Raw genomic sequence first — 22791 nt, 5'->3', positions numbered from 1 at the left:
TCTCTGGACCACCCTGGGCCTTTCGATGAAAAGCTGCAGTAAAACTGCTTTGTAGCTCAAGATTTCCTACCATGAAAAACTTGGCAGTGTCTGAAACAGCTGACTGTAATCCATAACTCAGAGAGCTTGACAGCTGAAGGCTTTCAGAAGATGGCAACACCATGGAAAGTGTTTAGAACTAGTGTATGTTAACTCTTTTCTGTCCTTAAATTATGTATATTAGCAATTACACTATATGACCTGTCAGAATTAACTTTATCTTTCTTAATTTGGAAGATATACAGAATATTTTTTACATATTGCTTTTTTTGGAGATCAGTTTTTCTGTTCCATACAAATAGTAAAAGACCCTTTAAAAATAGAATATTGAATAAAACATTCTCTCAGATGTTTAGTAAATTTGGCATTTTAGTAAACCTTAGTATTTATAAGCTAGAATATTAGTATAGTCATCCACAAAATATATATCAGACCTATTTTCAACAAGTAAAAATGTATGCATGTACTATCTATTTTCTTTTGAAACCAGTTTTTATAAACGAATGTGGTATCTGTCTGTGTGTTGTCATCTGAACCAAGCCAACAGTAGTGCATGCCTATCACCTATCTAAATTTACTCTCCAAGCTACAGCTCTCCAAGAATGGAAGTTTAGGGGGATCAATCTGAAGGCTAAAATTAGCCCCCCCTGATGACCAATCTATTCTGTGTTCCTAAGGTATTTCAGTCAGTGAAACACTTTGCTTCAGGGTGTTTGTTACTACCATAACAGAAAAAGAAACTTTAGTCCTTAGTTTTTAATCAAACTAGTTGCCAAATCCATAGGTGATGGATAGGATTTCGTCATCAACAACATCATCAGAGTTTCTTTTGTTAAGTCATCGGTAATGGTGGCAGCTAATTTTCAACACGGTAAGCTGTTTGTATATATATATATTAAGGCACCAGCATGAGCCTTCTCTTTTGTATGGATATGTTGTCTTGAATACTCCCACGCTTGTGGCACTGCACAATTCTGTTGATCTGTGGTATAGTTAAATTACTTATTATTCAAAATGTACAATGAAATATGTAGTTGTTTGGTAGTTTATTATATCACAGGATTTAGGTACTATATCATATGATATTCATGTATTTTTTGTAATTTAATAAAAAAAATATTTTAATTATTCATGTTTGATTAGTACAATGTTTGTTTAATTATTGTAGCTCATGTTTAATTATTTTTTTCTCCCATATTTTCAGGCATTGTCTTAAAGAATGGAGCCACTGGTGTGAATAATGGTACTTGTGACAGCAGTAAACATGAGTTTAGTAGACATTTCCAAGATTTTTTCCATGCTTCAGCCCAGGGAAGAGGAGGACAACGGTGAAAGACAAGAACTCAACCAGGCGGTGTCTAACGATGATGACAAACTCCTCACTGAGCTTCTCTCCCAGGAAAGATACAGGACGTTCATCAACAGCAGGAGTGGTTGGGGTATTCCTGGCACCCCACTCCGCATGGCCGCATCTCGAGGTCACCTGAGGTGTTTAGAGGTCCTGTTGGCTCACGGTGCTGAGGTGGACAGCTTGGACGTCAAGGCCCAGACTCCTCTCTTCACTGCTGTCAGCGGCAAGCATCTGGACTGTGTCCAGGCCCTTCTGAAGGCTGGGGCTAACCCTAATGGCAGCTTGTACAACAACTGCTCCCCAGTGCTGACTGCAGCCAGAGAAGGAGATGTGGACATTTTGAGGGAACTTCTACAGTATGGTGCTGAGGTCAATGTTAGATCAAAAGTTCCTGAGTGGGCCTCAAATGCAGCATCCTGTGGTGGCCCACTTTACCTTTCTGCAGTTTATGGACATCTGGACTGTTTTAAATTTCTTCTGCTACATGGTGCAGATCCGAACTATAATTGTACTGAGGAAAAGCTCCTTGCTAGAATCAAACAGCCCAAGACAGTGCTGGAGATGTGCCTCAGATATGGCTGTGGAGTTGAGTATATCCAACTCTTGATAGACTTTGGAGCAAATGTTTACCTGCCAAATCTCATTATAGAAAAAACAACAAAGCAAAATGAAGCGATAGTGCTATTAATAAAAGAAAGAGGTGAGTATATTTTCTCTCCTATTAATGCATATTAATATAACATGTTAATATGAAGCCATACTAATAAAACCATTAATACAATAGTATATAGCCAATATTAAATATTAATATTAAAATGTATTAACACAAATTCCATAGCCTCTTGCTGCTAGGAAATGGAACTCATGATCCAGTTTCCTCAGTAATAGAACAACTTCAAATGATAACCACATGTTCAGCAAAAATAATGTTATTTTACAATTCTACATTTGAATAGAAACTCTTTGTCAACAATGGAGCATTTTGCTCTAATATTGCAGATGCCCTCAAAAAATACAATGGAACACATAGTATCAATCACTAATATTAATATATGAATCAGACTACATCAATGTTAGTTTAATTTGAATATGTTGAAATTATGAATATGTATGTTTTAACTTACTTGCTTTCATGCTATAATATAGGCGTAGTTAACGGTTCTCTGTTGTTTTACAGTTTGCCCCAAAACTCTGATGTCTCAGTCAAGACTAGCAATTCGAAGGTACCTCTTTAAAGTCAACAGAATGCATTCCATGTACTGCCTGGACATCCCACCACTCCTGAGGAACTATTTGAAACATGGGACCTAACTACAGCTGAAACTCAGCAATACTTAATTGCTGCGCCATGGATACACTAGTTCAAAGCCACATGTAATATGTGTGTTAAGAAAACTCTTCTTCCCTGAAAGATTGTTCTGAAATTCAATTCAAATCATTTTAATTGTGATGCAATTGTTTAAACAGTGACCTCAATCCATCCAATTTCTTTATCCAATTCAGAACCAAGGCGGATCCAGGTTTTTAGCCAGCAAGCAACAGGCACACACAGACATGTGTACACTCGGACCAAGGCTAATTTTCCCAGAAACTAATTAACCTAACAGTATGTCTTTTGGACTGTGGGAGGAAACCACAGCACTCATAGGAAATCCACTCAAACACAGGGAGAAAATACAAAATCCATGCAGACAGCAGCCCAAGTCCAGAACTGAACCCAGTGCCCTAGCACTGCAAGGCAGTCATGCTAACCACTGCACCATCCAGAGTGAACTTTTGCTTGTTTATTGTCACTTAGACATAAGATAGACAATTGTGGTTAAAACAGGAATATGCTGTGTGTCCATATGGATTCAAAACATTTTTTAAAGATCTTCACAGTCATCCAAGGTGTCTTTAAATAGTATGGTACTGATTTTTTAAATTCTAACTACAGTCAGGAAGTTGAGCTTTAAAATAACAAGAAATACGAAAATACCACACACAAAAACCGAGCTTAACATTGTTCTCCAGTCTGTATTTTCTTTAATTATATGTTAGACAGAGAATGAATTCAATATATAGAATATCAAATCGTATTCAAATTGAGATCATACCTGTCCTAAATGCTTACCAGCTTTATGTATTTTCTTAAACTGCCTTGACATTCTCTATTCATTCATCCAAAATAATTTCTGTTCATCAAGATTGAACACATAGATTGATTTAACTCTTTAAAAGATGCAATTTCGCTAAAGCAAAAGACTTTATCTCCATATAATTTTAGTTTAGTTTACACAGGAGAGTGAATACACAGGAAAATCAGTTTATTGTCTGTTAACACTTCAGAGACCTGTTAAATATTTTGGTTACCTAGGAGTGGTGACATTTTATATGTTACGTGAATTAATTTTGAATGACATTCATTGTAATGACGGAATCGCTACGTTATTGTAATATAAATGTTTTACTTATTTAGTTACTAGTTAAAGTTAGTTGTTGCCAGTATTTTTATTTTATATGAAAACATTTTGGTCCAAATATAGTTGGTTTGCTCTAGTATCATAGTTAAGATTACATTTCATTTTTGAAACCCGCAGTCTTCGTGCCCACATTATTTAATTCACCGGCAGAAGGAACTGTTAGTTGTGTCTTATTAGTCCATTACTATTCGTCTCTTTTTTAAAAGTATTCACGTTTGAAGTTATCATCTGCAAAATAAATACTTTCTGCATCTGATGAACATTGTTGTTTTTATTAACATGACCGGGTTATTACTTTACTCAAATCAGCATTAGAACAAAATATAGTTTTTCCCAATTGTCTTGTTTTTACTAGGATTTAAGCTTCCCATGTGAAACTCTGGTTCCTTCCATAAAAACAGTTCTAATGGTATTCATTTTGTTTGGTATTTAGCCATCTATGTAGTATTGTATTGAGCTTGTAAAATGAAGAAATTTTAAAAATCACATTTTACAAAGAGGAGTGAGACATCGGATTCTTAGAGTGTTAACCTATGTTGCACTGACGTTAAATATTTGAAAAAGTTATAGGCTATTTAAATCTGCTAAAAATTACGCGACGCTTTTCTTTTTTCTGTAAAGTATGGAATCAAAAGGAACTGCAAGTTGGTGCATTGCCGAACCTTCTCCTATTGGCCAAGACTGTATGTCCTTATTGGGTTGTTGTAGTGTCAATAATGATTCGTATAACGCTAGTAGCGAATCAAATGTCAACTAAAGCAGGGGAAAAGCCAGAGTGAACGGAAGGAAAAACCGGATGTGGTTGTTGTACAGTTGTTATTTAATTTTATCTATTAGCTAGCATCACGCTACTATATTAACTATATAGTAGAATTATCTCGTCATATTAAGAAACAAGACGAGTGATGTCGATTATTATATCCCCTAGCACACTATTGTGCTGATAAAAACGTAGTAACATTTTCTGTTTTTATTGTATGTTGTGAGAACTGTTGTCCTGTTGTTTACATCAAGGGCTTCGACTCTTTTTGACCGTGATCGTTGACGCATTCGATGTATGCTTTGAGTTGATGGAAATATAATAAATGACAACAATCAGAGAGGTAACTTCTCTTATGTACTTTCGTCTTCTTTTAATGTTAAGTTGATGCATTGTTTTCTCCGTTGATAATGTTGCAAATCTCACTTCTGGATATCTGGTTACTACGGCTCTATGCAGATGTGTTTGTGGAAACATCTTTATTTATCCCTTAGAGATGACCCTCGTTAGTTTTGAAGATCTTATTAAGGAGCTCTCGTTTATCTTATGTCCTGCTATTTTGTTATTATTGGTTGTTGTAGTGTTGGGTTAGAATTAGGTTGTGTTGTGAACATCATGAGAACATATGTCCATATTTGCAAGTTATGCTCTGCTTGTCATAATCATCTTATCCCCTCAACCTCCATCCCCACACTAAAATACTTCTAATAAACATCTGCATTAAGCTGTGCCAGTTGAGACTATAATTTAAGAATACACTCTGGACAATGCCTACCTCTAGCTCTGTTTTTCCAAGCTCCTTTTGCTGCTTCATCCCAAAGAAGAGCTCGAAGACAACGGTGAAAGAAGTGAGCTCCACCAGGCAGTGTCTAACGATGACGACAAACACCTCGCAAAGCTTCTCTCCCAGGAAAGATACAGGAAGTTCATCAACAGCAGGAATGGTTGGGGTATTCCTGGCACCCCACTCCGCATGGCCGCATCTCGAGGTCACCTGAGGTGTTTAGAGGTCCTGTTGGCTCACGGTGCTGAGGTGGACAGCTTGGACGTCAAGGCCCAGACTCCTCTCTTCACTGCTGTCAGCGGCAAGCATCTGGACTGTGTCCAGGCCCTTCTGAAGGCTGGGGCTAACCCTAATGGCAGCTTATACAACAACTGTTTTCCAGTGCTGACTGCAGCCAGAGATGGAGATGTGGACATCTTAAGGGAACTTGTGCATTATGGTGCTGAGGTCAATGCAAAATCTAAATTTCTGTTCTGGGCTCCAGACAGTGCTGTTTCCAGTGGCCCTCTCTATATTTCTGCAATTTATGGCCACCTGGAGTGTTTCAGAATTCTTCTCCTTTATGGTGCAGATCCAAATTACAACTGCGTTGATGAAAAGCTGTTTAAAAGGATCAGACAGCCCAAGACAGTGCTGGAGCTGTGCCTTAGACGTGGATGTGGGGTTGAGTTCGTCCAAATGTTGATAGATTTTGGGGCAAATGTTTACCTTCCCACACTCATTATAGAAAAATCTACAAAGCAAAATGAAGCTGTAGAATTATTGCTGTATGAAAGAGGTGAGAATAAACTATTATAATCATAACTGTTATTACATATTGCTTGCACACAGGAGTATACAGGATGCCTGTTTGTCAGGTTTGATTTAAGTCACTTGATATCTTTAAAAAGGTTTGCAAAAGAGATTATAAACCCCAAAATAGGGTTATGGTAAGAAACTCACTTTTTCAGTAAGCAACTCCTTCTTTCTGATAATATACCTTATAATTATTCTAAATTCTGAACAGTTCTCCTATAGACACATACTACGATCAAATTCAATTATGTTTAATATACATACATACAGAATTGCAAATAAATGGAGATTAAATTATGAGTAGCTCACTTCATCTAATATAGTAAACATGTTTACTTTGTGTTTTGTAACTTTTCAATAATGCCATTTGTACCATCCTTAGAATGTTCAGTTTCCAGTGTTTGAATGTAATTACTAATTTTATTTAAAATGTTGAATAAGTTTTATTTACAACTTAATTTTACCCACAAAATCAGATTTTAAAAAAAGATGTGTTAAAATCACAGACACTGATTTGTACTGGATGAGTTAGATTATAATAAATACTCCCAACTCATATGTATTTGAGTTTAATATCACCGTTAATCATATTAGTTTATCTTTGAATGTAGTTAAAATTTCACATTATCTCTTGATGCTGCCAAAAAAGTTTCTAATAGAAAATTGTGTGCGTTTAACTTTGCAGGTGACAGTATTTGTTTTGTTTTGTTTTTTTAGGTTGTCCAAGAACTCTTATGTCTCAATGCAGGCTTGCTATCCGAAGGCATCTGAAAATTATCAACAGAACACATTGTATGGATCACCTAGACATACCAACAAGCCTGAAGAAGTACTTGAAGCATGGGATCTGAATGAGACATCCAGCTCTGTATCTTTATTGATGTACTGTAGGCAGCTGTGCCTTTTAAATATGAACGGTGCCATGTTATTCATGTGTAACCACGGCATAAAAATGAGTTGGATTTATTTTTTTTGCAGGAGTAAAATACTTTACTTTTAAAATAGCTCTCCCTAGGAATAACAACACCCAAGAACTAGGTGTAATTAAAATGTTTATTGGGTGTTTTGTTACAGTAATTTAGCTTAACCTCCTGGTCATAGGAAGAGGAGGCTGGGACACTCAAGCAGTGTCCAAGGGCCAGTGACCAAGGGCCAGCTGCAGAGGTGGAGATAGGGTGGAGGGTTACAAAATGCATATGTGAGGGAGAGAAGAGCGTTATGCATAGTATTTATGATGTTTAGGTTAGGAAAAATCAGGATTGATTTCTAATCACTGACAGCTGGGGCAGATTGAATTGGCTGTTGTCAATTTCGTTATTAATTCCATTCGATTAATTTGACTATCTTTTAGTCCTGAAGTGTTTTGTGCTTTACAGCATCAAGCAAAAATGTTCATCCAATTCTAATTAGCTAAGGATCTTTTAAGCTTTCTTTCATAGGAATTTTTGTACTATTTATATAAATTGTATTGTGTACTGTGTAGTGAAAACAAAAGAATGTGGTAAAGTGTCATACTTTTAAATATTGTCATTAATTTTTATCTGAGACTTTTCTTAAATGTTTTTTTTACCTTTCTAGAAATAATATGTAATTGCTTATTAATGTAGAATATCTTGTAAATGTTTCCTTGTAAACGATTAATTGCAAGCAATGTCCCTTTGTTTCTACTTTGTAAGAGTGTCTGTGACATCACAATAAAAGCTTAGTTCTGCAGCATTTCACATTAATTTGTCAAAATGGATTGAATTTGCTCCTGTTCATTGTGGTTGCAAACACAATTCATTCTTAATCTACAGCTCTGCCTTTTGAAGGATTTGAATGAATTAAACTACTAAGTAATGTTTCTGCTTTGCAAAGGAAATCACAATTTTATTAGTAGCCACTAGGTGTCCTACTTGGAAAGTGGTCTTGAGGAACTTAAGACCAAGATTGTGCAATGTAAAGACACACAATGGTAGTTTCGAGTGGGCAGGACATAATGTTAATATACATTATTAGTCTTTTATTTTTCATAACATGATGTCTAAAATATTTAGGTATGACTTTCATGTATCTTCTCTGTGGAATTTAAAATGAACCAGAGTTATACAATAGCACAACAAGATTTTCAGTAGATTATTTCTTTAACAGCAAACTGGATGGTCATCCTGTTCCATCTATCTGGAAAACAAATTAAGAATTAAAAACATGTAATTAATGTTGTATTACTTGTATTACAGCACCCTGTGTGTTGATTTTGATTGGTAAGTACACTACTGATACTATTTAGATTATTATAGCTTTAAAATGTGGAGCTTAACAAAAAGAAAATAATGGTATGGATACAGTAGGTATTTATTTGCAATTGATTCTATAAAGAAGGTTGGTTTTCTTAATGTGTTAGGTCAGAATCACCATGGAAGTCATGCAGCAGAAAAAAAAACCATCACCTGTCATTAGCACGGCACACGGTAGTATAAACTATTTTTTTTTTTCAATACAACACCAGACTATGTGCAGGGTCTGTTGAAAAAGAAGGCTTCAACTTTCTTAGCCACTGGAAACACTCTTAAAGTAATTTTGAATTTGCAGAACTTCAAAAACATTGGAAGTATAACTGAATGTGGGATCTTCCAAATAAAATAAGTTTGGAAGAAACACAGAGAGCAGAACCACATGAAATAAAAATACAAGCAATAGAGATACTGCACTTACAGCAAATTATGATGTAAACATAATCACAGCAATATGGTTAACAAAGAGAGAGTAATGATAGCAACATCAATGGATACATAAAATTAGAGAGGAAAGATTGAGGTGTTCAAAAAGAACAGCCAGGCAGAGGACCTTAAACCCTATAAATCATGGGTCTCAGAATCTATATTGGTCAAACAGATATTATAATTTAAAGCAGGAGAAAGTAGCTATTGTGGGAGATATAACTACTCTGATGGATCAGGGAACACCAACAGACTGCAGTACATATGTGACCTCAAACAGGGGCAATGTGATTGGAAAGAAGTACTGATATAGTTGAATCACCAAAGAAAGACTTGCTTGGTGTATCAAATATGCAGGCTTAAACAAGATGCAAGTTAAATCACAGCTGAGCCTCTGACCACAACTTGTCACTTGTTCCGAACATGTGAGATTTGTAAGTTAGACCTGGCCTACCGCTATATTTGACCATATGGGGAAGCAAACAAAATGGTTGGGTATGTAGTTCAAAAACATACAATTTAAATCATGAGATGTCATGCTAAAATTATACAAGTGTGACATCATTTAGTGTATTGTGTTCAGCTTGTGCCACAACAATACAAAAGAATATTGTGTTTTCTCTCTTCTCTTTTCAGCATGGAATAAACCTATTTCTTGTTCTGTAATATATACAGTATATACTGCTGTTCTGCAATTAGTCCACAGAAGAGCAACAAGGTACATTCATGAAGTCAAATGAAAATAATATTCTGACAGGTTAAAATAGCTAAATGACTCTAATCTCAAATACAGAAGAATATGAAGGGAGTTGTTTCAAGTATTCAAATATTCAAAGACATTCACAAGGTCAACCCAATGAACTCTGTATCAACACAATCAACCAGAGAAGACATAACTGGAAACTACAGGGAGGTGTATTTAAAACCGAGAACAGGAGGCACTTCTTTACACCAAAGGGTGTGGTTGTATGGAACAAGTTAGCCAGCCATTTTGTTGAAGCCAATAGTCTGGCTTCTTTCAAGAAATGGCTAGATGAGATCCTTTAAAAACAAGCTTTATGCTAAAAAAATTATATGTACCATTTAACAAACTGTCAACATTATGACACGAGCATTCACTAGGATGAATGTGCTTTGTGCATAAACCTAGTGAATAAAAACCAAACATGCTAGATGAGCCGTATTGTCTTCCTCTAGTTTGCAAACTCTTGTGTTTACTTAATTTCTATGTTTTAAATTTTGTTGATTTTAATTGACCACTGTAAGTTTCTAATCTCTGTACACTACAGTATATATCAGTGGTTTGCATTCCACCTTGGTTGATAATCAGTGATCCTAACAGATGGTTTTAATTGACCTGTTTGTTTGGACTCTTGTTACCCTTTATGTACTGTTCTTATGTATTTCAGCATTCAGAATTTACTCCCTTATTTCTGTCTGGAGTCTGGAGAGCTCTCAAATAGGTTTCAATCTAGAATGAACAACCATAGGTAGTGAGGACAATGTCTTATAATTCAGCTTTCTTTTTCTTCTGCAGCAGTCCAATAGTTTACATTTCAGCTTACACATGAATGAGTTCTGAAATTCAGAAATTACAGGGTTGATACCACTTACAATTCTACTTAAATGCTGAATTTCAAAGAGCTGCATGCACTTAAAAATATTCATAAAGGAATAATTACGCTAAAATAATTAGCGTAATCTTAAGAACTCAGGTAGAACCCAAAAAATATGTTTTTTGGTTTCCTCAAAAAACTGCTTCAGGGGTGCTCTAGGGACAAATTTAGGAATTATATTAGGCGACCTATTGTAAACATACTTTACAATGGAATATTTATAAAAATCAATACAAAAATTTAGTCAAGTCTAGCACGTTATATTAACTGGATTCTAACACAAATAAAAAAATACGTCTTATTTACTGATTGCACATAAACTCTGTAAGGTGGTCTTCAATCAAATCGTTTAATTACAAAATGGATTAAGTGTAAAAAACGAGCGTTCTTCATTTGCATTCATGGTATTGGCGGACCTTTCCCACAGAAATTGAATTTCATGAAAGGCATTAAAGATCTCTAACAGTACCACCTTTTCCTCACGAAATCTTCACCTTTTTCCCCACATCATCATATAGGAAACAATAGAACCAGTACAGCAACATGTAGCGATACACACAAGCTCCATCTGTCGCCTTGCTAACAGTTGATCGTGCCTGGTAGAGGTTCCTTTCTCCGATAAACAGAATGAACGCTCCCATCCCGCCTCTTCGTAGGATTGGCCAAAACCCCCTCTTTGGGGTCTCTAATAGGCATGTTGCTCCCTTCAATCTGACTTTCTTAAAACGGTACCGCCTTAAATTTGTATTTGTAGTTTGTAGTCGCTCAGCACCAAGCAGCTCCAACTGGAGTCGAGGTGGTGGGAAGGAAGGAACGAACAGGGATCAAACAAAAAAGTGAACCGGATTTAGAACCTTCAGTTATTCCAGAACATGTTGGGAATATTATCAGAATGTATCTACCAGGTGAGACATATTCTTCCCTATCTTTCATTCCCCAGCGTGAATACGTCAGGGTAAAAATGGTATTTAAACGAATGGTAACTGAGTTCCCTTTGCAACGGTTACCTTTGCGATTGAAAAAATAAAGGGTACCTTGTTGTCAGGATCAAAATGGGGTTGCAATCCTAACGATTTTGTATTGGAGTTGGAGGTCAAGTTGTTTCGCAGCATGCACAAATTTGTTACTGGATTTACGTTGTATTTCTACTATTCTATCAACAGTGTGTTTGTGTTCGGTGGGACGCATTGCAAAACAACGTGGAGGTTAAACTCTGATTTCCCGGTCATCGATGTCATTTTACCTTCTATCTAGTTGTTAAAGGTGGATAAATACTAATTCGTTTCTATTTGGACTGGGATATTCATCATGTTAATGTTGACATGTTTGCTCTTTTCTTTCCAAATCCGAACAGTACAACTGAAGCACATAGGAAGAGTAGGCCTTTCTGCAGCTGTGTTGAGTTCAGCTTTGTTGTGGTCGGCTGTGCAGCTGCCGTGTGCTAAAAAAACCCACAGTATTCATCTAACATAAATGGAAAAAATGGCTTAAAAAACTACTGAACATTAATAACGCATTTTATGTCCCTTGAGTTCTAAAACATACAATGGAGTTAAAATGGAGTTTCAGTTAAATTATGCAATGTGAACAAAATGCCGTTCCAAGAGACAAACGCAAAGAGGTACTGGCGAAAAACTTTAAATATGTCCTTTTTCAATTATCTTCCTTGTATGGTATTTCTACATTAAGGTTTAAGTATAATCTAGGTTTGAATGTAAATAACTTTTAAGGTATTAAAAATAGGCAATAAATGATTCTATTTTTAAAATTTGCTAATCTCTTTAAAATATTTAATACTTTTTGTTAATCTACTATTATACAATTTAGGGAAAACGGAGTTCATATGTACATGTTTGAATTGATAATATACAAAAATTAAATCTATTTTGTTTTCTCAGAAGACTATAAATAGTTCATTAGTTGTTCAATTTTGGGGCTTTGTTTTGATGAGGTCTCTTACCAAAAAAAGTTTTCACTGTTAAAGATAAGCCTCACGAGGTTTTTGACTGAGAGTAAAATTTGAATTGAAACTGTTCTTCAGATATCTGTGCTGTTACTAAAGTCTGTGTTCTTATTAAGGCATTAGTGATGGTTGTATTCACAGAGCATTGAAAACAACCTTGTCTTAGGAGAAGACAGCACAGAAGTGTAAACTAACTTTCAAAGGGTAGGACAATGCTACATGTAACTGGAGTTGATTATATTTTCTGAGTTTATGAAATGAGGTTTAACTTAGCCTTTTCTTAGCTTTTTTTATACCTTTGTCTGAAAGTCAGTTTGTGAAATGACCAAGCATTTTGGTTTGATTTGAAAATAAATCCTTTTATTGTCTTTTTACAATGGACCTTTTGAAACGTACAAGTATGTGTAGTTACTACAAGGGTGGATATTCAAGTTGGATACAGAATTCCTTACTTGAAGCAATTTGGACCTTCAGTTTTTAGACATCAATGACACAGACTCCTCAACAGGAATGGGCTCGAGTATTGACCTGCAACATTGCATGCAGTATCCAAAATTAAATCTTAAAGACCAATCCCATTTGTCGTCGTGCAGGTATATGTTCTGAATCCTCCATGTTAGTTCTGAAAGAACAGCAGAAAAAAATAAACTTAAAAATTCTGTAAAATGCGAATGCCTAAAAGCAGTCCTTGGCTGGAAATGCTGTTTTCATTTTAATTTGAGAAAGCTACTTTCTTGCAAAATCGTGCTTATTATATGGCATTTTAAATAGCTGTAAAATATTTTCTTTTGGAACTCAGACACCTTTTGTTTGTGTCAAAGGAGTAGTTTTGCTCAGTCTTGATCATGATCTTTAATAATGTTTGACTTTGGTTTCAGTCATTTAGCTTCAACAATGTTAACCTAGATTTCTAGGCATTTAGGAAAGAAAATAACATAGTTTTACATTCTTGAAGTTTTATGTTTTTAGTTACCATGTTAAAATTCTCAAACTGGAGTTCTTATTGAATTTTGGTCCTAAGATACAGAATTGTTTAACATCACTTAATTTTTAAAGGAGTAATAAGGCCAATTATTTCTGGATTTTTTTATGTTGAAACATTGATAAATTTGTTTTCTAACATTTTAGCTCCTAAGATGAAAAAAAAAACCCTAAGCTTGTGCACAGTTAATCTTGTAGTCTATTATTATTTGTTTAGAATTTGAATGGTGGTTATTAAATTCATCTTGGTGTTCTCCTAAATCTGATGTCAGTGATGCAGTGCTGAACTTTCTTCATTCACAAAACGTGATTTTAGGAAGAATCATTTAAAAACAAAAAGATATAGTTCAAGTCCAAGCAAATATTTTCTTTTTTCTATGAGGTCTGTAAAATTATTTTAAAAACATATTGTTTTTCCCACTTTTGCAATGCTGTGCAGATGCCCTGCAGTTCTCTGTGTACTTTAATGGTTTTGTGCTTCGGGCAATTTTGACCTCTCCAGCTGGACACCTGCAGGATAGTGTTGATGTCTCTGATGACATGTTCTTATATAAATTATTTGATTCTGCGTTTGTAGTCTTGAATGTTCTTTAGTAGCATCCCTCTGTAGGATTCAGGTCCATGAGATACTGTATGAATTGTAATAAATCACAGTGGATATGAAGATGTCATTAGTGTTCTTTTTGTGCAATTTCAATATTAAACCCAAGAAAAAATGTACTTTTGTACTTAGAGGTTTAAGACGCTTCTAGTCCACAAAGTAGGAGTTTTGTTAAAATCCTACTTCAGATTTCTGAAGCTGTTTGCAGTAATTTTGTTTTAAAAGATGTATTCGAACACAGTTTTGCTGTGTTGTCTTTACATGCTTTAGATCGTAGCTAAATGTAAATTAATAAGCACCTTTAGAAACACTTTATTTCAGTTTAAATAATATTGGTGGTTTTCTAGTGGAATTAACACAGACGGGGAGGCAGAAAAACAGATAATGGCTGTGCATTGTAAAATCATTTTTCTTTTTTGCAGAAAATAGTTGTGAATTTTAAAGTAATAAAAACAACGATATGATAGCTAATTTAATTTCCAAATATGGCTTTTCTGTGTCTTCATTTTAAAGGTTTTTAGATGAATTGTTAATTTAACTTATGTTAATGTTTTTAGAAGTATACTGAGGCATTTAATCAATAAACATTTTATAGTAGTTTAACTAGTCTATCAGTTTAAGTGCAGAGATGAGATTGATGTCCTATTTACTGTAGATATCAATGGCGAACTTTCATCCTCATTAATATAATAGTGTTACAGCTATTGAGTAAATAATGGTGAAAGCAGCATAAACTCTTCTAATGACAGATTTCTCTGTTTAGGGTGTAATTCACACTTATTTACCAAGACTCTTTAGTTCCTAATGTTATAACCACATCTCCATGTGAAAGTCTAGTCGCTACTTCAGCCACTGAGCAAGAAGTCCAGAAACTCGAGCTTTTTTCTGTCTTTTGTGTTCATGCTTTTTCTTGAACAAAATGAAAATTTTACTAAAGACTCTTCTTTTGGATAATGAAGGCTGTAGTCAATTAAAAATAATACCGTGTCATCAATAAACTTAAAAGTGTCCTCTAAAAGATCATTTCAGAGCTAATCATTTTGGCAGTGATGTACTGAGCAAAATCCACCATGTAAAATCCACGACTAAGATATTAATTTTTCACTCTAAGGCCAGTTTCTTGATTTTTCGTTGACTTTTAATGAAATGGACAGCTGACATCACAATCGCTATTATATTTCTGTTAAAACTCAGAATGCTAAATGAGGTTTTGTTGGGGTACAATGATTTGAGCAGGATTATAGTACACAAATAAGCAAATAAATTAAACACCATTTTATTTGCTTATTTGGCCCATCAATTGTCTGACCTTTTTTACCTTAATATGCATTGATGGTATAAAGTCTGTGAGATTATGAATAAGTTTTGCTACATTTTCCATTCTTGATGAGCTAGCAGTTTTGGACTTTTGTCCTTGACCGACAGCCAAGTTGTAGGATTTCAGTTATTTCATTTAATTAAAGAACTCATGAGGGGAGGAAAAAGTCTGAAAAATGTAATTCAGACTGCTTTATTAAGTGGAAATTTTCCTCAGATAAAGTGTATGTCAGAAACTTTATGTTGTAGAAGTCTCATAAAAAATCTTTGATTTTTAATATCTTGAAAAGCATAATAATTTGAGATGTACTGACAACTGAAAGTTTCATGATGTGTGTGTGTGTGTATATATATATACTAAATTGTTATTACTTTGTTTTACAGAGAAAAAATGGCACCACACATTCTTTCTAAAGGAGGCTTTCGCACCACCATTTTCACCCACATTTATAGTTGAACGCATCCTCCTGTAAACGTGGTTGCCATGGAGCCTAGTACAGGAAGTGAACAGACAGCTGGAACAAAGCCTTTGTCTGGTGGCTGTGAGGAAACGGCCAGCGGGAGTTCTGCCCTGGAGCTTGAGGCAGACAAACCATCCGAGCCTGTTGAAGGTGGTGCTCCTGAGCAACAGCCTCCCGGAAAGCTTAAGAAAACTGCTTTCAAGCTGTTTGGGGGAAGGAAGAGTATTTGCACCTTGCCTAGTTTCTTTGGAGGAAGAAACAAAGGTCATGGAAAAGTGTCATCTAAAAAGGGAATGAGCAAGAGCAAAACTCACGATTGTATCACAGAAGTGAGCTGGGAGGATGGTAAAAGAGCAGGTGATGTTCCAGCAGGAGACTTTGAATACCACTGCCAGAAAAGTTTGACTGTCAGGATGCTCACAAGCTCCCAAAGTGCTCATTTAGTAAATGATCCCTGTAAGAGGCCAGAATTTCCCAACGTGGACACTTCACTCTCGCCAAACTCAGAGTTCTGTGATGGCAAGCTAAGTACAGACAAGTCTTCATCCTTCCCCCGTCCCAAGAGAGGATTAAAGGGGCTGTTTAGCAGCATTAGGAGGCACAAAAAGAATAAAGCTGTTGATTCTGAAAAAAGTAATACCACTGAGGTGTCTGGAGAGAATCTTAAAGACTCACTGGCTGCTCGTCAGTCAAGTACCAGCAAACTTGAGACCGAGTGTCAAGACTGTTCGGCAGGAACTAATCTGCCTGTTATGCAGAATAGTAGAGAGACTTTAATTGGTATGCCTGAATGTGCTGAAGATTACATTGTTTTGGAAAATAGTGTAGCCAAAGGTGATACAGACCATACAGAACCTTTCAATGAAGATCAAATTGTAAAAAATGTTGAGCATGCACAAGCTGAGATAGCCGAGATCCTTAATGTAGGTGGAACAACACAGTGCACAGACTCCAAGGTCACCTGTTCCCCTGATGTGAATCCTGACTGTATAGATAACGATCCACCCTCTGTTAATTCCTCTGATCAAATTAGCTTAATATTTGGGGATGTTGCCTCTTTGAAGAGCTTTGATTCACTGACAGGGTGTGGAGACATCATTGCTGACCAAGACGATGACAGTGTAGCTGAAAGCACAATTTCAGGTGAAAGAAATCGTAATGCTGGGAAGAGGAGCTCTTGTTATGTCACATACCAGGGAGGAGGGGAAGAAATGGCAACTCCTGATGAAGTTGATGAGAATTACCTGCATGACGTGTGGGATAATGAAGCTGCTGCAGATGTTTGCTATACTCCCAGCCAACAGCCAAATTTAATGGAGCATGACACCAACCTTCAAATGATTCCTGAGGCCCCTGCTATTCCCTGTCCACATCTGGATGGTTCTGCTAATCCTTCTTTCCTCCGAGCTGTTGTAGAAACCACCCATTCATCAGGTGACATCTTGACTCCACAAAGTGACCAGCAGGAATCGGTCCCCAACAGTGATGAGGGATACTATGATTCTACCACTCCAGGGCCAGATGATGATGGAGGAGATAGCCTGAGCCAAATCAGAAAGGATAGACTTCCAAGGGATAGTTACAGTGGGGATGCCCTTTATGAACTCTATGAGCCTGATGATAGCCTCATGAGCCCCCCTCTTGAGGATGAACTCTCCTTTGAGACTCAGCCACCCACACCAGAAGCCTTGGAGTTTTTAGGTTTAACTTTGCAGAGCACAGGTTCAAAATTATACCAGGGTTTTCCCATTAAAGCTGGCCTCATGGAAACTGAAGAAGCCAGGCTAGCAAAGATACAACAGGAAATCATTTGCCATGAACTGCAAGGCATGAAAAAGTCCTGCATTAAAGATCAAGTTGCGTTGTCTAAGAGCAGATTTTACACTGACAAAAGCATCATTGAATGTATCCCTAAACTGAACAAAAAACATCAAGCTAGCCTTAAAGGGGAGCAGGTAGTTCCACAGATGCAAATTAGAACAGCAAAAGGTATCCTTCCAGAATCCAGCAACATTATAGAAATTAGCAGAAGTAATCAGATGTGTCCCTACAATGGAGATCTTCATAATCAAAAAGTGATTGGCAGGCCTCCACTAGATGTAAACCCAACAGCTGGAATTATTGGCACACAGTTGTTGACAAACTCACACCAATTGAAAGATCAAGATCCATACTCGGAGCATGGAAATAGACGATGCATTCAGTCTGAAAATAAAGAAAGCATTTGTTCTTCCAGTAGCAGTAAGAGTGAACCTGAGTATGACCAAGCTGTTTGTTTTTCTCAAGCATTAGTTGACTTCACAAAACACTCTTCTTTCTTCAGCAACCTCACTGAAGGTCTTGGCGGTGCTGATTCAGGCTCCTCCTTTGCACAGAATGTGCAGGTACTTCCTGCAATGGTCACATTTGATGTGGTGGATATGGAAAATGAAGGGGAATGTGATCGTCAGATGGACATGGTTACCGATGAAGATATCTCATCCCCCTTTGAGGCCTATGATGAAAGCTACTTGCAGAAGGATGCTTTTGCTGAATGTGATGACCGAATGTTTGAATTCTATGAACAGAGTTCCTTTCTCAGTAATAGCTGGGGGGTTGCCAGTCTCCCTCGGCATCTTAGCTTAAGTAGAGTGAGTCCTCCAATGCCGTCTCCTTTATCATTGAACAGGAGGAGCAGGTCGCTAGACACCGACAGCTTGGAATTTGACCTGGGTGATGTATATCCAGTACAATCCAGGGACAGTACTCAGTTTATTCCAGTTTCCAGATCTGAATGGGACTCCAGGAAAGCGTCATCTCTTTACTGGTCCTCAGAAAAGAAAAGGAATGGTCAATCATCCAGCTCAGAATTAAGACAAAATGCTAGCGCTATAAGGTCAAGGCAGCAAGAGCCTGCATGCAGCATCAAAATGCCTGTGGCAGAAGAAAAAAGAATAGGGCACGCCCAGAGTTTTAGTTCAATTGAAATGGAACAACTCAAGCCAGCAAACGGCCAAAAGGATATTCAGTTAAGAGGTTGTTCTCAAAACCCAAAAAATAATCTTTGGATTTCAAAGAGGATGTCGCAAGAGAAGGGGGCTTGTAATCCTATACTTTTGAGCCCACGGCAGATGGCAAGACCATCTCACCTCTCTTTGCAATCTGGTGACTGCCCCTCTCATCTTAAATCAAATTCGACTGGGACCTTCTGTAAGAATAATGCTCATGTTACACCATTAGATGACAGACGTGAGGCTTACTTCTCCTGTAAGCCTCGCCTGATGCAGTTCCCTGAAGTTTCCCATCAGCCTACCAAAATCAAGCCTGTTGGGATCACCCAGGGAGTGCCCCATTTTTGCTCGGCCACCAATGAAACCTTAAAACCAGCACACTCTGAAGAACAGCAAGAATTTACCAGCAAAGGCAGAAATGAACTTGAAATGGTAGTACCTGTTGGATGTAATAATAACACTACATAAAATCCTCACTATTTTACAAGACTTCTGGATTTTTAAAAATATTTTGTGTGGACTATCTTCACCAATGTCAAATGTCACCAAAGACACTTCACAGTATGTTTACTTTGCTGATCAGCTAGTACAGTATCTCTAATTTTTAGTACAGTAAAAATGTGGCAGATATTTTGGAGGTAGTCTTTTATATACAACTGCTACCAGAAAGTCTTCAGATTTTTTCAAGTTTACTGTATTTTGACTTTTAACTCATAAAATTAATCTTTTGGATTGTATTTTTCTTGCAGACAAGCAGTGCTGCTTTGAATTGGTTGTGGAAATTCAAACCTTATAATAATGTTGTCATGGTCATGTTATCGTATATGTTTTTGTACTTCATATAGTGGTTCATCTAGTCAGTATTTTCATAGGTTATTAATTTTATTTCAGAGACCTAAAAGCATTTAGTTAATGTATCTTATTAATTGGTAAATTAATATTTATTAGGAAAATCAAGCTAACGTTCCTTGGAAAGAAAGTGCTTTCTTTGGATTGCATTTTACTTCCAAGCTGAAACAAATTGCCTCATTTTAGAAGGCATGTTTATGTAGAAGTGTTAATACTATAGATATTTTATTCTTTAAGTAGAGTATCTGTATACTTCAGTTCACAGTCAATGATACAGCACTGGTGTGTAATATGAGGACTGTTTTCATGAATTTGAATCTTTTTTTCATTCAGTAGCAGCTGTATGTAGTTCTAAGATGAAAAAGTATACATTGTTTTTTATACCTTCCTGAGGTCTGATTACCAAACTGCAGCTGTTTCTTAAAGGTTTTTTTTTTCTTCTTTTGAAGTTGTTACATGGGGAGCTTTTTCTGCAGGCTTATTTTATATGCTAAATATTTTTAAAAGTTTACATTTTTAATTTGGTGCTGTTTACAATTTAAAAAGTACGTTTGTTGTTGCCGGTATTGTGTACCGTATATATTTAATACAACCTCTGTCTTTCATGCGAGGGGAAAATGTTGTTTGCCCTAGTCTTGCTGTGTGTGCAATAGAGATGCTATATATTTCCTAGGAAGTTTTACAGTAGCATTTTCTGCTTTCAGATATAAGCATCCTGCAGTAAGCTATTTTGTGGGTTTTATCTCAAATTGTCTGCTTGAAACAAGAAATCAAAGAGGTTAATGTTCTCTTAACTTCTTGGTCGAATTCATGTAGTTCCATGAGTGGCCATCTTAAGTTTTTGACTGAAACACCAGTACATTTGTGGACAATAACGGCTCCTTTTTCTGAAAATCAAAACTGTTGAAGTGTTCACAGCAGTGGCATCAAGAAATTAAAACCCACAACACATGAAGTTTTATTTTCCTCTTGGAACACTATAGTGACTGGCAAATCATTCCAAAAGTAAAGTTTTGTGATGTTTCATTTTCTTTTAAGAGTTGAATGTCTTTAGCCTAGTCATTGTGTAGACTTTTGTAGTCTTTTAAAATGGCTAATGTCAGTCTTTTTTAACATTAAAATTCAGTTTTGGTTAACTCCCATGAAGCAATGAATGTTGATGTCATCATTTAGTTCCAACAAGTCTTCACCATCACTTTCAAAATTGAAAAAATCCAGTAACAACAAATTAAATCGGTCATAAAAACTTTGATTTTTGTTGTTACTGGTGAGAAGTTTCAAATTCAACTTAAAGAATAACTTTGAGCTATTAAATCTTTGGTCAAGTCATTATAGATTATTTTTATTTCAAAAGATCTAAGGATGTAAATGCCTTCTCAGTTGAATGATTTGTCCCATTACTGACATTATCAGCTATAGAATGTTTTAGAACTAATGCAGTTACTGCAGAACAGATTGTATACTTTTTTTAGTCTGCCTTGAAATCAGTGTGGTCCAGTGTGGTATACCATTTAATTGGAATAATGTTAACATCAGTGAGCTTTGCGGTTTGTTTTGACTACCATTTGAAATATCTGACTATTATATTGTATCTGGCCACATTCAAGTGCCTTTTCCATTTTAATGCAATTGGAATTTTTTTTATGGAATATCCTTTAAGTAGATGTAGAAATGCTTGCTATAAAATAGTTAATTAGCAAAGTGTCGCTATTCCAAATTGTTCACTAAGGTGAGTTTTGTTGTGCTGTAACTGGATCACTGTCTCTTTATTGCTATAGGTATGTTTTTTTTTCTGCTGTGGATCTTAATATAATGTTTTGAATGTTACACGGTGGTTTTTGTTTAAGACAGGCTAGTGAAAAAAGACCCTTCTAATAGGTATGAAACTGAAATCTACTCCATCATGGGTTCTGTCATTCATGCAAAATATATCCCAGTATGGAATTTCAAATGTTTAAAAGTGGTTTACATACTAGTATCTTGGATTATCATGTTATTCTAGACCATTAGTTCTTTAACATCACCATATATTGCTAGGATGAAGTTAAAATCTCCTTGAAAGAATGCTTTTTTGGATATTCTTTATAGTTATCAATAAAATAGTTCATTTAAGCCAAACCTTTAATAAAGAAGCCATTATAAGCTATAAAAACTTTGAGTGGTTCCTCCTCCACATGGTTTTCTTCCTTTTTAACCTGTAAAACCAACAGTCGTACATTAATCCCTTTCAGCCCTGACATCTAGTCGTTGCTGTTTTACTTCATTTCCTTGTCAGCATGCTGTTAGGAAAAGATTTCCTGCTGAATTCACCAATCTGAATTTACAAGCTTCTTTTTTAGAAAGTGTGTTTAAGATTGTTAGTTTGACTTGCCTTATTTGCTGTTCATGTTTAACATTTTAATTGTTCTTATAAAAACATGTATATCAGAAAATTAAAAAAATCTTCACCACTTTCAGTTAGTGGAGCTAAAGTGCCATTAAAAAGTTTCTGTACTGATAAAGAGTTTTTATACTTTTACATTTAGATTTGAGCCCTGCTTTTGTACCTTTTAGTTTCCTGGTGTAATGTTCAAAGAGACTGTATTTAATTAAAAAAGGCACTGAAATCCATTTTTACCCCTGACTTTTAATTTCTTAGCGGATGTCTAGTGTCAGATGCATTGTACCCTGAACTTGTAAATGTTGTGTCAGACAGGCATTGTAAGCAGCAAGCTATTAAAATAAACTTGAACACTGCACAATACTTGAATGTGGTACTTATTTGCATGAATTTAATGAGGTGTCCAAAGGTGTCTGTGATACATTTATCAATATGAAGATGCTGAAATAAATCAGGAATCTAATTTTTGTCTGAGTTTGTTTTGCAATGCAGTTTTTAAAATGTTTTAGATTTCATACAGTGATTTTGTTAAATACAATTTTAACAAAAGTAGGATATACACCTAATATGGGCATAATTCAGTAATGCATTAAAGTGTATTTATGTCTTTGTGTTAGATGTACTTTTTTACATTGGTGCACAGGTAGAGTACAAAAAAGAAAAAAGATTGGAAGACCAATGTAAAATCACTCAAAAGGATAATGTCAGAATGGTCTGTTTGTGGTACGAGATAGACTAGCATC

General features: G+C 35.9%; 3 protein-coding genes across 4 annotated transcripts; all 3 read left to right on the top strand.

The window, feature by feature from the left end:
• The first annotated feature begins 702 nt into the window (after positions 1 to 702).
• On the top strand, positions 703 to 4108 carry LOC102696711 (ankyrin repeat and SOCS box protein 12-like). 2 transcript variants are annotated; one of them, XM_006632814.3, is made up of 3 exons: positions 703 to 910; positions 1244 to 2090; positions 2568 to 4108. In XM_006632814.3, exons 2-3 carry the CDS (start codon positions 1280 to 1282, stop codon positions 2699 to 2701), a joined length of 945 nt encoding a protein of 314 aa, XP_006632877.1. In that variant the 5' UTR covers positions 703 to 910; positions 1244 to 1279; the 3' UTR covers positions 2702 to 4108. The 2 variants fall into 2 exon arrangements, with proteins under 2 accessions (XP_006632877.1, XP_015206955.1); XM_015351469.2 differs by lacking the exon at positions 703 to 910 and adding an exon at positions 948 to 1026.
• Positions 4109 to 4452: 344 nt separating this feature from the next.
• Positions 4453 to 7918, top strand: asb12a (ankyrin repeat and SOCS box-containing 12a). Its single transcript, XM_015351283.2, has 3 exons — positions 4453 to 4955; positions 5409 to 6174; positions 6909 to 7918. Exons 1-3 carry the CDS (start codon positions 4938 to 4940, stop codon positions 7040 to 7042), a joined length of 918 nt encoding a protein of 305 aa, XP_015206769.1. The 5' UTR covers positions 4453 to 4937; the 3' UTR covers positions 7043 to 7918.
• Positions 7919 to 11254: 3336 nt separating this feature from the next.
• On the top strand, positions 11255 to 22411 carry amer1 (APC membrane recruitment protein 1). Its single transcript, XM_006632812.3, has 2 exons — positions 11255 to 11411; positions 15753 to 22411. Exon 2 carries the CDS (start codon positions 15853 to 15855, stop codon positions 19285 to 19287), a length of 3435 nt encoding a protein of 1144 aa, XP_006632875.2. The 5' UTR covers positions 11255 to 11411; positions 15753 to 15852; the 3' UTR covers positions 19288 to 22411.
• The last annotated feature ends 380 nt before the right edge of the window (positions 22412 to 22791 follow it).

The sequence above is a fragment of the Lepisosteus oculatus genome, chromosome 8 (assembly GCF_040954835.1).
Source record: "Lepisosteus oculatus isolate fLepOcu1 chromosome 8, fLepOcu1.hap2, whole genome shotgun sequence".
Classification (NCBI taxonomy): Eukaryota; Metazoa; Chordata; class Actinopteri; order Semionotiformes; family Lepisosteidae; genus Lepisosteus; species Lepisosteus oculatus.
This window is presented reverse-complemented; position numbering and strand designations above follow the sequence as displayed.

Coding starts and splice junctions, on each gene's coding strand:
- amer1 (XM_006632812.3), top strand. CDS start 15,853: ATGGAGCCTAGTACAGGAAGTGAACAGACAGCTGGAACAAAGCCTTTG.
- LOC102696711 (XM_006632814.3), top strand. CDS start 1,280: ATGGTACTTGTGACAGCAGTAAACATGAGTTTAGTAGACATTTCCAAG. Junction 2,091..2,567: donor GCTATTAATAAAAGAAAGAG/GTGAGTATATTT, acceptor GTTGTTTTACAG/TTTGCCCCAAAACTCTGATG.
- asb12a (XM_015351283.2), top strand. Junction 6,175..6,908: donor ATTATTGCTGTATGAAAGAG/GTGAGAATAAAC, acceptor TTGTTTTTTTAG/GTTGTCCAAGAACTCTTATG.